Genomic DNA, 15917 nt, shown 5'->3' with positions numbered 1-15917 from the left:
GTCATTTTTGTTGAACCTTCCAAACCTGCTTTTTGGTTGAAATTTGTACATTTTCTTCATGTCTAGTTAGTGCTCCATAACTATGAATTTATATTAACTCTTGTATTAAGACAATCAAATTATATTATGAAATTAATTTTGTTATTACTGCTGCATTAGACTCTGATTGAGTTATTTGAAGGATAAGTTTGTATGAAAGTTTGAGTTCGCATAAGTATGAAATCTTGAAAGAGAACCTTGTTTATGTGCCGGTCATGGATCCGAGAATCGGGTCGTGACACTTCTTCTTCTTCTTTACCTTTTCTTTTCTCTCGTCTTAGTTTATTACTTTATCTTCAAATCTCTTTTGTTTGTATCAGTATGACTTGCTTGCTTCCAAAAAGCTTTTTGTTTAGTTTTGTTTTAATAATTTAGACGCTCCATTGTTAAATTATTTTATTTAAAATTTGAATTTCATATTATAATAAGTATTATATGATTTTTTTTTTGTTGATTTTGAAGAATATTTTAAAAGTTTACGAAACACTATGATTTTTGTATAATTTATTTTGTGATTGATATATTATGAAACTTAACACGTATAAAATGTTTTTATAACACCGCTCTTGCTGGTAAGAAACCTCAAGGCTAAGGTAAGGTTTAGGCGCTGTTGGGTGCTGTCTTTTTGTTGCCAGAAAGTAAAAGCCTGACCTTTCCCTCTCTCTTCCTTTACCTTTTCACCTTTTCTCATTTCAATGAATGTTGTACATATCTTGTTTATACGTATGTATGCATGCATGCATGTATCTCTTGTCAGACTAGACATGATACATCCAGCTGCACTCCTCCACACCCTGCATTATAACACACACACACACACACGCAACAGAAAAGGAAGAAGAAGAAGAAGAAGAGAAAGGCGTGTAGTTTATATTTCATTTAAAAAAAAAAATTAAGAGAGGGAGAGGAAGATTATTAGTATATGATAGATAGATAGAGATATTGTGGTATTGTATTGGCAGTCCTCATTTCTTCAAAGATCGATTTCACGCCTGGCTTCGCGATGACGACTCTCTCCAATATTAATTTAGCTCTCTTTCTCATTTACCTTCAGGTAATCTTTTAATTTATATATATATATATATATATCAAATTAACTCAATTATTATTACAATTTACTATTTCATTTCAATTGAATATGTGCATGTAGATTGGTTGCTCTTTGATCGGATCCCTTGGAGCTTTGTACAATGGCGTCTTGCTCATTAATTTGGCTATCTCTTTGTTCGCCCTCGTCGCCATTGAGAGCAACAGTCAGCGCCTTTTCCGTGCCTACGCTTTCCTCCTCTTCTCCTCTCTTCTCCTCGACGTTGCATGGTTCATCCTCTTCTCTCACCCCATCTGGTACCTTCTCTTTCTTCTTTTTTCCTTTAACTATTCATTATAATATCATGCTGCTGCTGCAAACCGAAGTTTCACGCTTTCATACAATAATCATTCACATCAGAAAATAAATCATGATGCAAAGTCTAAAGTTTCATTCTTCAACATTATAATATATATCTAAAAGATTCTACTCCACTCGAGGAGAGGCATGGCGGTTATTTTTCAATTTACTCATTTTCCGAATTTCTTTTTTTTTTAAAAAAAAAAAAAAACTGTTATCGAGTTATATATAGAAGACGGGGGACAGATTTCTTCCTTTTATGCGGCAATGCTCACGGTTCTCCTACTGTATTCTGTGTATCAATTGAAAGTATTGTCTGTTTGTGTCATGTTGCAGGAACATTTCCTCTGACAAGTATGGACTGTTCTTCGTCTTTTCAGTGAAACTCACTCTGGCAATGCAAATCGTTGGTTTTACAGTGAGGTTGTCATCCTCTTTGTTATGGATTCAAATCTACAGATTGGGGGTTCCTTATATAGATAGTACAGCTACTCGAGAAGCGGATTTCGATTTAAGCAGGAGTTTTCTCAGTCCAGCAACTCCTGCTACTGTAGGTAGACAATGCTCAGATTCTGATGTTGTTTTAGGTGGTTCCATTTACGATCCAGATTATTACTCATCTCTTTTTGAAGATGGACAAGACAGCAGATGTCTCCGTCAGGTAGGCTATACCTCACTTGTATGCCATGCTTTACTTATTTAACTATGACTTGGTGCCTTTGATATCTTCGCATGGAACTTAGTTGTCCTGAGTTGAGTCCCCTAATGATACTCAATTCACTGAAGCTAGATTGCTTTTTCGGATGGCCAAATTTTGCTTAAGTATAGAGACTTAATACAAAACCTAAAGAAAAAAATTAATGGGAAGATATTCAATGGTCGAAACTTCTTATAGCCATGTTCATAATCATTTAAGGTTGCTCTACTAAGGTCGACCACCGGAGATTTAGTTTGGTTTCAGTGTGCATTAGAATTTTACTAAAATATATGTTCTGGTAAATTAGCAGAAGCATATTTAACTCTAAAGAAAACCGCAAAGCTTTAACTTGAAGAGAACTACAAATTCCTGTTACTGTCTTCTTAGAACTTCAAGTTACGCTTTTATGCAAGTATTTCATGTTATCCACTGTGCTGATAGATCTTTTGCAAGCTCCAACATGCATGTTATTTCTTATGACCCTGCTGCAGAGCTGGGCTAGTTTTGAGCATACGAAAACAGCTGTAAAAGGTGTGCTTACGCAAGAAAATCAGAAGAAAAATGTGAATAAATCATCCTTGTTGAAGGATAGGCAACATTTTAGTCCTAGCTTGGGGGACAGATCCGCAGTTCACCAAGAAGACCAGACATCCCGATCTTTCTTGCACCCATCGGAAAGCAGAGGTGAGCTATTACAAAGTTTACATGAAACAGAAAGTGTTCACTTATCATCTAAAAGCATACGAAGAAAATGCAATTGATGATTTCTATTTTCATGTTTAAGCAGGCCTTCATTATTACGGATGCCCTAAACAAAAATTTGAGAAAAAAACATTAACTTCAGAGGTTTCTAAGGAGCTGCCTTCTAGCAATCCAACTCCTTCACGTTTGACATCAGAATCCCTTGAAACGGAGATTCGGCCTCTTATGGGAAAACCACTTGCATCTAATGTTAACCCCACTCCTACACCTTCAGTTTCAGAATCACTTAAAACAGAGCCCCAACCTCATGCGGGAAAAATTCCACCTTCTGACACTCCAGTTACCCCTTCAGAGTCAGATTCCCCGAAAACAGAGGTTCCCCATCCTCCGGGTGAAGCAAGTTCAAAGTCAGATGTGGATGTTCCTACAACTGCTCCACAGCCTAACCCTTCTACATTTGGTTTGAAGCTTGAACCTTCAGCATCATCTGTCCTTACTACAGGACTGTCAACTGGATTTGCACCAGTAAACCAGCCCAGCTTGAACCACTCTGGAAGTACTGCATCTAAGGTGGCTCTGAATTCTCAACCTCAACAGCCTTCTTCTCATAATGTTCCTTTTGGAGCACCAATCCTGACTTCTGATAGCGTTAGTGGAAAGAATGAAAGTTTGGATGTTGCAGTTACAGAAGAGGTTGAAATGGAGGAGGCGGCTCCTGAGGCTAGCTGCACAAATGAACTTAATTCGGGAAATCCTGGAGGTTTTGGGGTTGGTTCAACCCCTATCCCAACTGCTCCTAGAGCAAATCCATTTGGCAGTCCATTTTGTAGCACAGGATCAAATGTAGCAAGCTCTTCGTTGACCATGACTGTACCTAGTGGAGAGCTCTTTCGATCTGCCTCTTTCAACTTTCAATCTCCTCATCCCTCCCAAAAGCCTCCACCAACAAATATGGGTGCTTTCTCTGGTGGCTTTGGCACAGGAGCAGTTGCTCAAGCTCCTGCTCAAAGTCAGTTTGGCCAGCCAGCACATATTGGATCAGGACAGCAAGCACTGGGATCAGTTCTTGGGACTTTTGGGCAGCCGACACAGTTTGGAACTGGTTTACCTGGAAGTGGTTTCGCTTCTACCAGTGGTTTTGGTGGTGGCCTTGCTACTAGTAGTTCAACAGGTGGCTTTGCAAGTGCTGCAACTGCTGGCGGGTTTGCTGGTGTTGCTTCTACTGGTGGTGGATTTGCTGCTTTGGCCTCATCTGGTGCAGGATTTGGTGGTGTGGCTGCTGGGGGTGGGTTTGGTAGTGTAGCTTCTGGTGGTGGGTTTGGTGGAGTGGCATCTGGTGGCAGTGGCATTGCTGGTGTGGCTTCAGGTGGAGGTGGGTTTGCCGCAGCAGCCTCGAGTGCTGGTGGTTTCGCGGCAGCGCCTCCATCTGGTAGTGGATTCGGTGCATCAGGTAGCATTATTATCTAATACTCCATTTTCCTCATCTTTTGTGTAATGCATGCGAAGTCTTTGCTGACTTGCTGTGAAAATTTGCACAGGTAGTGGATTTGGGGCTTTTGGCAGCCAACAAGGCACTGGAGGATTCTCAGGTTTTCCTGGTAATGCAGGAGGCAGCCAACAAGGAATTGGTGGTTTCTCTGCTTTCAGTGGTAATCCAGCAGGAACTGGAAAACCTGTGAGGTTATTTACACAGATGAGAAAAAAGAGTTTTAAACTTTTGGACTAGATTATGTGTGGATAGATCACTGGTATTATAAATAAAATGGGATTGAGATTCTCTAGGGTATACTTTTGCTGTTAAACGTGCAGGACAAAACAGACCATAGATTGGATTTATGGCCGTTCAAGTTGTGGGCAGGAGGAGGGGGGTTTGTATGCTGGAATACTTGAATGGTTTGTTCCTTGCTTGAATCCGTCACTCTCTAATAGTTGTACTGGGTTAAAACCAACCAAGCACTTTAAGCTATGGTAATGCAAATGCAACTTAGGAAAAGCAAACCCCCGCTCTCTTCTATATAACAATGAAGTTATTTTGTCCCAAAAAAATTGAGAACAGCACAGGCACAAGGAAGAGGGAAAATAAACAAAATCCAGCAGTCGGAAGCTTTCAGCGCCGGCATCATTATCAAACAGGAATACCCGGTTCAGAAATCTTCGTGATGCGCTTGTCAAGTTTGCTCCTTTGCCGCTTCAAAAGGGATGCCATAGAAGCAACCTAACCATTAAAATATAGAGATGAGATAACCTTCAGGGCATCTTCAAAGGAAGAGCTAAAAGAAAAAGACAAAGGGCTTTCATCCCTCATTTTTAAAGCTCTAATGGGAGAGCTAAAATAGTATTTCTAAGTTGAAGAGCTATTCCTGAATCAAAAGAAACCATCGTGAATGTTGATACTTATGGATAAGAAACAACTCATGTAGGTCACAGGTGCAGCATGCTTGAACCAGAAACATCAAGGTTTTGCTGCCGTCATTTCAAGTGTAGATAATGTCTGACGGCCAAGCCAAGTTACCGTAGGAGATTCTCATATCCTCCACCATGACAATTCAGTGGACAAATTTCTTTCCTGGGCTTTCCATCACCGAACACAAACTATAGCTTCTCTGTTACAGATTTATAGGTAGATAACAGGAACCACAGTGAAAGTCCAACAGGAAAGAAAGGAAAAGAAAAAAAAAATCTGCAGCAGCTTTGGTTATAAATTGATTTAGCAAGACGTTGATTTAGGAATTCTCCCATGGAGCATACATTCTGAGAAAGTCGAGGACCACCCATTTCTAGTGCCTTTTCTTGGAAGAAACTATTTGACTGTAAGAAAGAAATGACACTGCAATGAAAGGAAGGGGGTTGTTGGTAGGGAAAGAGCAGAGCTAATGGATTTAGCTTCCTTCTTCGATTTATCCACTAGTAGTAATCTGCTTCATAAAATATACCAAAAATAGAAAGAAAAAAACAATAATATATATTTCAGCTGCTGTGGCACCCGTCCTATAACCATACATAAATAGACGCTTTTGTTTTGTTTTGCTTGCTGTTGTTTATCTATGGGATCAGTCGTAGGGCGTAGAAAACAGAGAGAGAAGAAGGCGAAACCAAAAGTAAAAAAACCACCTCTCCTTTCTCTCCCCTCGCGTTTTTCTCATTTCAATGAATGCTGTTCATATCTTGTTTATACGTATGTGTGTATCTCTTGCCAGACTAGACTTCCGACTGCACCCTCCCTCCACACCCTCTTTTTAATTATTTCTTAGCAATATGTTAGCTATCATCCAAAGGAAGAGGAAGAAGAAAGGAGTGTAGTTTATATTTCATAATTTTTTTAGTATTTAATCATGAGAGGAAAAGGAAGAGGAAGAGGAAGAGGAAGAAGAAGATTATTAGTATATGATTGATAGATAGAGATGTGGAATTGTAATGGCTGTTCTCATTTCTTCAAGGATCGATTTCACGCCTGGCTTCGCGATTACGACTCTCTCCAATATTAATTTAGCTCTCTTTCTTATTTACCTTCAGGTAATCTTTTAATTATATATATATATCTCAAATTAACTCCGTTATTATTACAATTTAGTATTTCATTTCAATTGAATATGTGCATGTAGATTGGTTGCTCTTTGATCGGATCCCTTGGAGCTTCGTACAACGGAATCTTGCTCCTTAATTTGGCCATCTCTTTGTTCGCCCTCGTCGCCATTGAGAGCAGCAGTCAGCGCCTTTGCCGTACCTACGCTTTCCTCCTCTTCTCCTCTATTCTCCTCGACATTGCCTGGTTCATCCTCTTCTCTCACCCCATCTGGTACCTTCTCTTTCTTTTTTCCTTCTCCCCCAGAAAATAAATCATGATTGCAAAGTCAAAAGTTTCATTCTTCAATATCATACTGTCTGTCTAAGAGCTTGTACTTTAAAAAAAAATGTTGTTGAATTATATATATGTAGAAGAGGCATGTATTTAAGTGGTTGGGCGGTTATTTTTCAATTTACTCTTTTTCTGTATTTCTTTTAAAAAAAAAAAAATGTTATCGAGTTAAATATAGAAGATGGGCGACAGATTTCTTCCTTTTATGCGGCAATGCTCATGTTTCCTACTGTATTCTGTGTATCAATTGAAAGTATCGTCTGTTTGTGTCGTGTTGCAGGAACATTTCCTCTGACAAGTATGGAATGTTCTTCGTCTTTTCAGTGAAACTCACTCTGGCAATGCAAATCGTTGGTTTTACAGTGAGGTTGTCATCCTCATTGTTATGGATTCAAATCTACAGATTGGGGGTTCCTTATATAGATAGTACAGCTACTCGAGAAGCAGATTTTGATTTAAGCAGGAGTTTTCTCAGTCCAGCAACTCCTGCTACTCTAGGCAGAGAATGCTCAGATTATGATGTTGTTTTAGGGAGTTCCATTTACGATCCAGCTTATTACTCGTCTCTTTTCGAAGATGGACAGTACAGCAGACGTCTCCGTCAGGTAGGCTATACCTTACTTGTATGCCATGCTTTACTTAGCCTTTGATATCTTCGTTTCCTACTTCGTCGCTATATATGTAATCTTTTGTCATGTTTTTTTTTTTTTTTTTAACTTTTGCACAATACTTCCACGTGCACAAGAGAATTTGTTACTTACTTGCCCACGGAAATTTTATGCCCCGTCTGGTTTAAGAGAAAGGAGGAAATTGCTGAAGGGATAAGGTGGGGAGGAAATGGTTAATGGTGGCACTTATCATCCATTTGTTTTCGACATAAATGCTTTCAAGGAAGGAAGAGAATGAGTTTTGTGCTTCTACATGCATTTTCTTTTATTTGTAAATTGGAAGGAATCAATATTTGCGTGTGATTTTGCATGGTTTATGTTATTTAATTGCAGGATCAAAACTCTGGAATCTGTGACGATGGATCTACTTCTAGTGCTGAAGTTCCTCAGGTGAAGGTGACCACACGCAGAGCTTTTGAAGCTGTGGATGTAGGTATACGGAAATTCGTCCTAGATAATGTTGACTTCCAGTAAATTACCACCCTTAAGGACAGTGTTGTAATTTTGGCAAGCAACTTGATGAGATTATTATTATTTTTTTTATCGTTATCATTATCCATTATTTGAGCTCTTGGAGTTAATCTTCTGATTTTACTTGTACATTCAGCTATCCCAATGGACTTGTGGGGGTGAGGTTTTTTGTATTTAGCATTCCAAGCTCGTGATTTACCAATAGCATATGTCACATCATTAAGAAACTTGTTTGGTCTTTTTATCACCAAGTTTTCCATCTGTTTCTTCTCTAGTATATATATATATAATATATATATATATATAAATCATATATATGCTCTGAGCCAGACAGTGTTCTTCTTCAACCTCTTCCTTACTGAACTAAAGGCTATTTAAGCTGATTCAACATTGACCCTCTTGGCACCTACATATTATGATTACCTGTGCCACTTCTGTATACCTTCTGCCCGCATCAGTGACATGGTTCAAATATACCATTCCCCAGAATAGTCTGCTGGCATGCTGCTTGTTCTGACTAGTTTTAGCCTTTGCGGGAGGAGGGTGCAGCAGGCAAGCCTCAAACTATTTGAATTGCATCATAGATCTGTGAAAGTTCTGGTCTTTTCGAAGTTAATTCCCTTGATGTGGGCCACGCGGCTAGTTTTATGCGGGATGATACCTGTGCACTTCTTTACTCCTGCCATTTCTTCTCAAGACTATGGCTTCCAATCCCAATGTTTCAAGGACCACACCTTGAGCTTCTTCTGTGAGCTGGCATAGTGTCAAGGATTTAGCATTGGGATTTTCATAGGTCTCCCTTTTGGTAACCAATGCAGTTTTGCTGGAGGCGGCGAGGAGATCCGTGCACAAGCTCGCAGCGTCGTCTTATTCGGCAAGTGACCAGTCAGCTCAATCTGATGTCAATCTTTGGAGGCTTTTGTTTCTGTTAACACTACATGAGAATTCATTACAGAGTCGAGAGTCCGTACGGAGGTTCGCCAACTGTTCAGGATCAGAGATATCTATATAGAGAGGTTTGGTTTAGATGTTTTCTCGGTTCAGGGATCCCAAACATTTGTATTGTGCTTCATGTTCATAGGAGCAAAGGTGAAAATCCAGCCAGCTTTCTCCAAACGAGCCCATCTAGAACGCGTGGTAGTTTTTTAATATGTTTTTTTTAAAAAATATACATTAAACTGATTTATTTTTAAAAATTTCAATCCAAAAAAATTAATTTAATGAGAAAAAATTAGTTTTCTAAAAAGCACGGCACGCGCAAAAACAAGCAGCTAAACCTCAGCTACAAGGACTCAATTGATAAAAATTTAGTACAAGAATGAAATACACAAAGTAGAAGAGTAAAAAGGATGAATGGGGCCATTAACCTCGCCATATTTGAATGATTGATAGAGAGAGAGAGAGAGATTGGTTGGGTGGTCCTCTCCGTGTCTGTCGAGTGTAAATTGGCAAATGGGAATCTAAGGTAGCTCATTCTCGCTTCTTCTTGGTCGTTTCTCTCTTTTTTCTTTGGTTCTTTTCCCTGTCAGCCCTCTCTTTCCTCTTCTCCACCAAAAAATAAAAATATAACCAGAGAGTGATTTCTCCGTTTTCTCCACCAAATTTTACCATCCAAAACAACAACAACAATAATAATAAAAGCAAAGAACTTCAGGCACAAAGCTCTAATCTTTCTGTGTTTCATGCATCGATCTTATATAGAAATATGATTTGTGGTTATGTTTTGTATTTGCGTGTCAAAGTGAAATGGTTTGCTTTTAATATCATATCCTATCATATGTTAGATGATTTGAATGTTTGTTAGGTAATGAGATGTTTGGTCAAATTCTTTGAACTTCCTTGTCCGTGCTCCTTTTCCTGCTCTCCATGCTTCCAGATCTTTCTGCTCCCTCGTAAATTTGTACCCTTTATATAAATCCCCCCCTCCCACCTACCCTTTTTCTTTTTATTGTTTTTTCCTCACAAAAGCGTCTTCAGTTTCTTGCTCATATTTTTTTTTTCTTAAATTATCATCTTGTCTTGAAGAAGTAGAGTACAACACCACATATTTTAAGGTGTTGATTGAAAGGATAATTTTGGGTTTTCCTTGGTTTTTGCATTTGTAAGGACATCACTTTATAGTCTTCTTTTTGTTTGACCATGCTTGTTTTGTGGGGATCGATCTGTCTCTACAATTTTGTTTTTGTTTTTGCTCTCAAAGATGAAACCTTTTTAATCTTCTCATTTCAATTTTTTGATGGGTTCTTTCAAAATTCCAACTTTTCATCTGGTAGTGATCAATATTCTTTTATTGTTTTCTAGATCTTGAAATTTGTGATTTTGTTTGCTAAACCATGAGCTCTGTCCTATAGAGAATTATGTATTGTGCTGGTGTTTATGTGTTAGATTTGTGCATTGTGAAAGAAATGATTCTTTTTTTGTTTTTTCATTTACTTTGTTCCTGTGTGAATTTGAGATTGGGATGCTAATTTGGTTCTTGCTTGTATTTGATGTATTAATGTGCTGCTTTGATTGTGGCAGGGACAACAAGAGGATAGTTGTGGTTGTGGTTGTGGTTGTGGTTGCTGGTGAAGGAGGGGAGGGGGGACAAACAATGGCTGCACGCTACTGGTGCCATATGTGCTCTCAAATGGTAAATCCCATCATGGGAGTTGAGATCAAATGCCCTTTTTGCCAAAATGGTTTCATTGAAGATATGATTGATAGCACTGGGGATAATCAGGTCCCTGACTCTGAATTTGGATCTGATCGTGCCCTCTCCCTTTGGGCCCCAATCTTGCTTGGCATGGTGGGAAATTCCCATCGTCGTAGAAGGCTTAGAAGGGTGGAGTATGAAGAAGATGAGGACGGAAATGATGATGGTGAAGCAAACCATGCAGGAGAACCTGAATTTGAGCGTGAAATAGAATCATTCATGAGGAGGAGGAGGAGGAGCAGAAGAAACTCAGCAACAATATTGCAATTGCTTCAAGGAATTCGTGCTGGAATTTTGGTATCTGAATCCGAGAACTTGGAAGGAGATAGGGACAGGGATAGGGTTAGGGATATGGACAGGGAAAGAGAGCGTGTCATTTTGATCAATCCATTTAATCAAAGTATCATTGTTCAGGGTTCTTATGATTCAAACAATGTTCAAAACCAGAATCAAAATGCAATTGGGTCATTAGGTGATTATGTCATTGGACCTGGCTTGGATTTGTTATTGCAGCACTTGGCAGAGAATGATCCTAATAGATATGGAACTCCACCAGCTCAAAAGGAAGCCATTGAGGCATTGCCTACTGTAACTGTTAAGGAGCCTTTGCAGTGTTCAGTGTGCTTGGATGATTTTGAGATTGTTGCTGAGGCAAGGGAAATGCCATGTAAGCACAAGTTTCATAGTGGGTGTATATTGCCATGGCTGGAGCTTCATAGCTCCTGTCCAGTTTGCAGGCATCAGTTGCCTGCTGACGAGTCCAAGCTTGATTCTGAGAGATCTAGAAATGCCTTTGATCAGAGGGACAGTGAAAGTAATATTAGTAATGGAATTAATGTTGAAGAGGGAGATGGGGAAGCAAGAAGTGGAAATGGGAGAAGGTTTTCCTTTCCATGGCCTTTCAATAGTTTATTTTCATCTTCATCTGGTTCTCAATCTGGTAGAAGCCATCCATCCTCAACAGCATCCTCCTCAAATGCACCAGGAAGTGCTTCTCAAACAGATGAGAATTGAGTTTGAGTATATTTTCTGTAGTCGCTATATTAGCTTCTTGTTGCTTGAATGTGCTGCCTGCTTATGTACATAGTATATTACTTACTGAAGATTGCATCTCAGACGAAGAAATTGTGTTTTAATCACTCTGGTTTTTGTAGATTTTTTTTTTCTTGCCTTCATGGAGAAGTTTATATTTTTCTGTTGTTTCCCCTGGCTCTTCTATCTGTATATTATTTCCGAAACTACTTTGAATGGCTCAATAGTTGCACTGGCTTTCTTTCCCCCAACTGAGTGAGGGGACTACTTTGAATCGCGCTTTCTTTAGCCCAATGAATGAATGGCTTAACGTCAAGGCTATTGCTGTGTGTTAATGTTGAAAGTGGAGTTTCTTCTTGCTTGAATTGGGAGTCACGATAAGGAGGGAGCCATAAGATGTAGACCAGGCTCTTTGTAGACAGTATATTTGATATCAAAAGCATCAATTTGTTCCGTTGTCCAGTACATCAAACGGGGTTAAAGACTTTCTGAGATGGGCCATGTGGCTTGTGACTCGCATGAATGAATTACAAGCTGCATGCAAGGCGTGTTGGTTTGATCACTTGTGTAATCATGTTGGACTTGACGAAATAGATAACAATTCCCCTCTATTTTCTTAATAATAGAGGGCTGGGTGTGAATTGTTGAAGGTTTATATACGAATTACATCAGTTTCAGCATTGCTTGAGCTGTTTGTGCTAAGCACGTGGTAATAAAGTAATGGGATGGATTGTCAGGGTGGAAAGATCTGGCCGAGACATGGAGTTGGTCAACCGCTTCGATTACACGCTTGGACCATCTTCTTTTTCCATACGTCAAACCCATGTGAATTGTCTTTTGCTGAATATTCTTATATTCTGTTTCCTTGTAAAAATTAATGAACCTCTCCAGGATGTATAGAAAAATCTTCTTTTGGGGACGGATCCCAAAGCAAATTTGCAGTTAACTCTTGAAATATTCAGACACGCCAGCATGTCGTAATAACTTATGCCAAGACAGATACCAACTTATAGTTCAAACACTGAATAAAACAACAAAAACAAGGATTTCTTATGCTTGAAATGGATTCATGAAAGTCCAAGTACTTCAAGAGTTTGGAGGCATGCTCCGCATGCCAGCGGAGAACATACCATCGGGTATGCTAGCAGTGTCTTTTCCTTCATCCTGATTCATGAGACCTCCCAAAAATGAAAGTAGAACAAAAGGGTCAGTGTATTCAAACATCACTTCACATTTATGATCTTGATGACAGATGCAGTTCCAACCCGATGCAGAGCTACCACAGGATCCCCAGTTCTGCATAGACCCTTCCCCTTGGCATGTTGAAGGGCAAAATCCAAAGCTTCTTCAGTTGTCTCAGCATGAGAAGCTTTAGCAGATCCTGCATATAAAACTGGTACCAACCCACGGAATATAAGGCTGTGCCTTGCAGGAGCTTCATCGCTACATGACCAATCAAAGGAATCGGTCTGAATCTCAGGGACCACGACGGACAAAATGGGCATGCCTGGTCTGTATTTGGCCACCAGTTTTGCAGTGCTTCCTCCCCTTGTTAAGACCAATATAAGAGATGCTTTTACGAATTGGCTGTTCTAACAGCAGATGAGGCCAGACTCTCTAATGGGCTCATGGGCACTGGCGAGTGTTTCGTAGTTCTTTTAAAGACATCTCCGTAATCCAGCGTGCTTTCAGCTTCTACGCATATTTTTGCCATGGTCTGAACAGCAAGTTCTGGATAAGCTCCAGCTGCTGTTTCACCACTCAGCATCACACAGTCAGTACTATCAAGAACTGCATTGGCAACATCAGTGGCTTCTGCTCTAGTTGGCCGCGGGGCCTTGATCATGGACTCCAACATCTGTGTTGCAGTGACAACTGGTTTTCCTTGAATGTTGCACTTGTAGATCATCACTTTCTGTGCAAGGAAAATTTTTTCAATTGGGATTTCCATTCCAAGGTCACCGCGAGCCACCATAAATGCATCTGAATTTGCTAAAATATCATCAAAGTTTGCCACTCCTTGATTTTCAACCTACCAAAAAAGTTTCAAAGGAAAAATAGAATGACAACAAAACGTCAGAAAGCAACCATCTAAGCATCAAAGATAAGGGTGTTAATGATGCCACTCCATCCATTTGTAATGGCACTCTACATTAGCTAGCACTCTAGTATATTTTTACAACATCATGTGGAATGCTGTTCTAAACTGCTGGAGTGGCATTACATTGCCGTGTAAGTGTTTAAGACAATCCCTTTGTAGGCATTTACTCAAAATTTAAAGGCAGATAATGACCTTTTCTACTGGTTCCTCGCATGGATTCCATCTCCAAGTACGATTAGTATCAACCGATACATACTCAAGCCAAGCAAAATATCAAAAATTCACTTGAACGAATGTTTAATTGAATGCTTGGTTCTGATTACCAATAAAAGCAGGTAGAAGAGAAATTTTCTTAGGATCTAATGTAACCAACACACCTTTGACATGAGAAGGATGTTCTTAGCATGCTTTCCAAGCAACTTCCGGACCTCCACAAGGTCTGAGCCTTTTCGAACAAAAGATAAAGCAATCATGTCAATTTTATTGGGAACTCCCCAAGCCAATATATCTTCCTTGTCCTTCTCCGTTAAGGTTGGAAGATCCACTATAACTCGTGGGAGATTAACATTTTTCCTCTCACCAAGAACAGCAGAATTTTCGCAGCGACATCGAACCAAACCAGCTTCTGTGTCCCACGACAATACTGTAAATGATATCGTTCCATCTGCACAAAGTATCACCATTCCAGGTTGCACGTCCTCGGCCAACTTTTTGTAGCTCATGCAAATCATATTCTCATCACCCTTCAAGCTATAGTCAGTTGATATGGTGATTTCTTGACCCTGTTTGAGCTGGATGGGTTTCCCATCTTTCAGGAACCCAGTACGAATCTCTGGTCCCTGGGAACAAAATGACAAAATAAGCGTCCTCTAGATTTAAAAATCTTTATAAAGTAGACTGACTTAAAACTCCTAAAATTTGACGCTAGAAATAGCCAGGCCCTATTCGATGTATGAAGATTAAGAGAGAAATTTATTGCAGCGAAACTAAAGGCAAGGTAATATTTCCTTCGTGTTTTTGGTTTAACACTGAAATAAACAGGTACAAAAATGGTGTCTCAACACAAGTTCTGAAAAACCAAAAACAGGAAAACAGATTTGAGCTCAGAAAAAGGAAAATTCCAAATCAAATGGACCAAAGCTCCGAACTTTGGCTTGCCCCAAAATCAGAAGAAAGAAAAAGATACGAGTGGTGATATACGGTACAAAAGCCAAGAATATAACAAGGAAGAAACAGACATTACAACCAACAAAAGGAAGGCAGGCATGCAAAACCTTATTGCAAGGAATCAAATAGACAATTAAACACAGCCTCCCAAGAAATCCGGATCAGAAAGGAAAATAATCATAAAATCAGTCTCAGACAAACAAAAAGATCCACTTTCAGGAATAAACAAAGATATCAGCAGAATCAGACAAGAAAAAAGTAATAAGGTACAAGAAATGAGGAAGCAGATAGGAAAAAAATAAAAAACTAAAGGGAATCAAGAGAGAGAGAGGACCTTGGTGTCGAGCATGACAGCACAGAGAATGCCAGTATTGAGCATGGCGGCCATAAGATTATCAAGGGTTTCTTGATGATAGTCATGAGATCCATGAGAGAAGTTGAAGCGAGCGACGTTCATGCCAGCGTTCAAGAGTTTCTCGATCACGGGGACAGATCTTGATGCGGGTCCCAGCGTACAAACAATCTTAGTATTTGGCCTCTTCTCCATAACTCCTGCTGCTGCTGATGCCTCTGCTCCGTTGCTGATCATCATTTCTTTATCAGAAGGACAATGAAAAGGAGCAGAACAGAACTAAACATAGGAAATGAAATACTTGATAAAATATTGATGGTTTTTCTTGTTATTATTATTGTTTATAAATGAAGAGATTAAAAAAATAAATAAAAAAGTAGCGCAACACTGCTACATGATATATATTTCTTGAGTAACAAGACACCACTTCCTTTCATTTTATTTCTTTTCCTCGCTTCCTTCCTCACTGTTTGGTTTGGACTTTGGTAGAGCATTAGTTTGCCCTTCGTTAGGTCAGTCACGCTGTAAGAAGTTTTGGTAACCCATGAACAAAACCATCCCTGCTTCTGCCACCTTTCCCTCTCCCTTTTCCTTTGAATGATTCTCAAATAAATCATGTGTAAAACTAACACAAATTCAGTTTAATTAATCATCAATATATTCTTCAATCGAGTTTCTTTCATTTGAATTCTAGATAATATAGATCGCTTATTCATACTTAAATTGGTGTATTATCGAAAAACACCAGAA

At 39.3% G+C, this 15917-nt stretch overlaps 3 protein-coding genes and 1 pseudogene across 4 annotated transcripts; 3 read left to right on the top strand and 1 right to left on the bottom strand.

Annotated features, from left to right (window-relative positions):
* The first annotated feature begins 916 nt into the window (after window positions 1–916).
* LOC118062605 (uncharacterized) lies at window positions 917–4728 on the top strand. The gene is made up of 6 exons (XM_035076437.2): window positions 917–1093; window positions 1190–1383; window positions 1763–2087; window positions 2615–2807; window positions 2911–4275; window positions 4364–4728. The coding sequence occupies exons 1-6, from the start codon at window positions 1043–1045 to the stop codon at window positions 4549–4551; spliced, it is 2316 nt and encodes a 771-aa protein (XP_034932328.1). The 5' UTR covers window positions 917–1042; the 3' UTR covers window positions 4552–4728.
* A 1498-nt stretch (window positions 4729–6226) lies between these two features.
* On the top strand, window positions 6227–8702 carry LOC118062584 (uncharacterized; annotated as a pseudogene).
* Window positions 8703–9147: 445 nt separating this feature from the next.
* On the top strand, window positions 9148–11821 carry LOC118062587 (E3 ubiquitin-protein ligase SIRP1-like). 2 transcript variants are annotated; one of them, XM_035076402.2, is made up of 2 exons: window positions 9148–9285; window positions 10341–11821. In XM_035076402.2, the coding sequence occupies exon 2, from the start codon at window positions 10414–10416 to the stop codon at window positions 11527–11529; it is 1116 nt and encodes a 371-aa protein (XP_034932293.1). In that variant the 5' UTR covers window positions 9148–9285; window positions 10341–10413; the 3' UTR covers window positions 11530–11821. The 2 variants fall into 2 exon arrangements, with proteins under 2 accessions (XP_034932293.1, XP_034932292.1); XM_035076401.2 differs by lacking the exon at window positions 9148–9285 and adding an exon at window positions 9292–9474.
* A 754-nt stretch (window positions 11822–12575) lies between these two features.
* Window positions 12576–15880, bottom strand: LOC118062586 (pyruvate kinase, cytosolic isozyme-like). Its single transcript, XM_035076399.2, is given in 4 exon segments — window positions 12576–13129; window positions 13132–13579; window positions 14026–14487; window positions 15150–15880. Coding segments are annotated over 4 exon segments (1527 nt in total). The 5' UTR covers window positions 15408–15880; the 3' UTR covers window positions 12576–12770.
* Window positions 15881–15917: the final 37 nt, after the last annotated feature.

Source organism: Populus alba, chromosome 14, assembly GCF_005239225.2.
Source record: "Populus alba chromosome 14, ASM523922v2, whole genome shotgun sequence".
In the NCBI taxonomy this organism is placed as follows: domain Eukaryota; kingdom Viridiplantae; phylum Streptophyta; class Magnoliopsida; order Malpighiales; family Salicaceae; genus Populus; species Populus alba.
The sequence above is the reverse complement of the archived record's forward strand: the minus strand, read 5'-3'. Positions and strand labels throughout refer to the sequence as shown.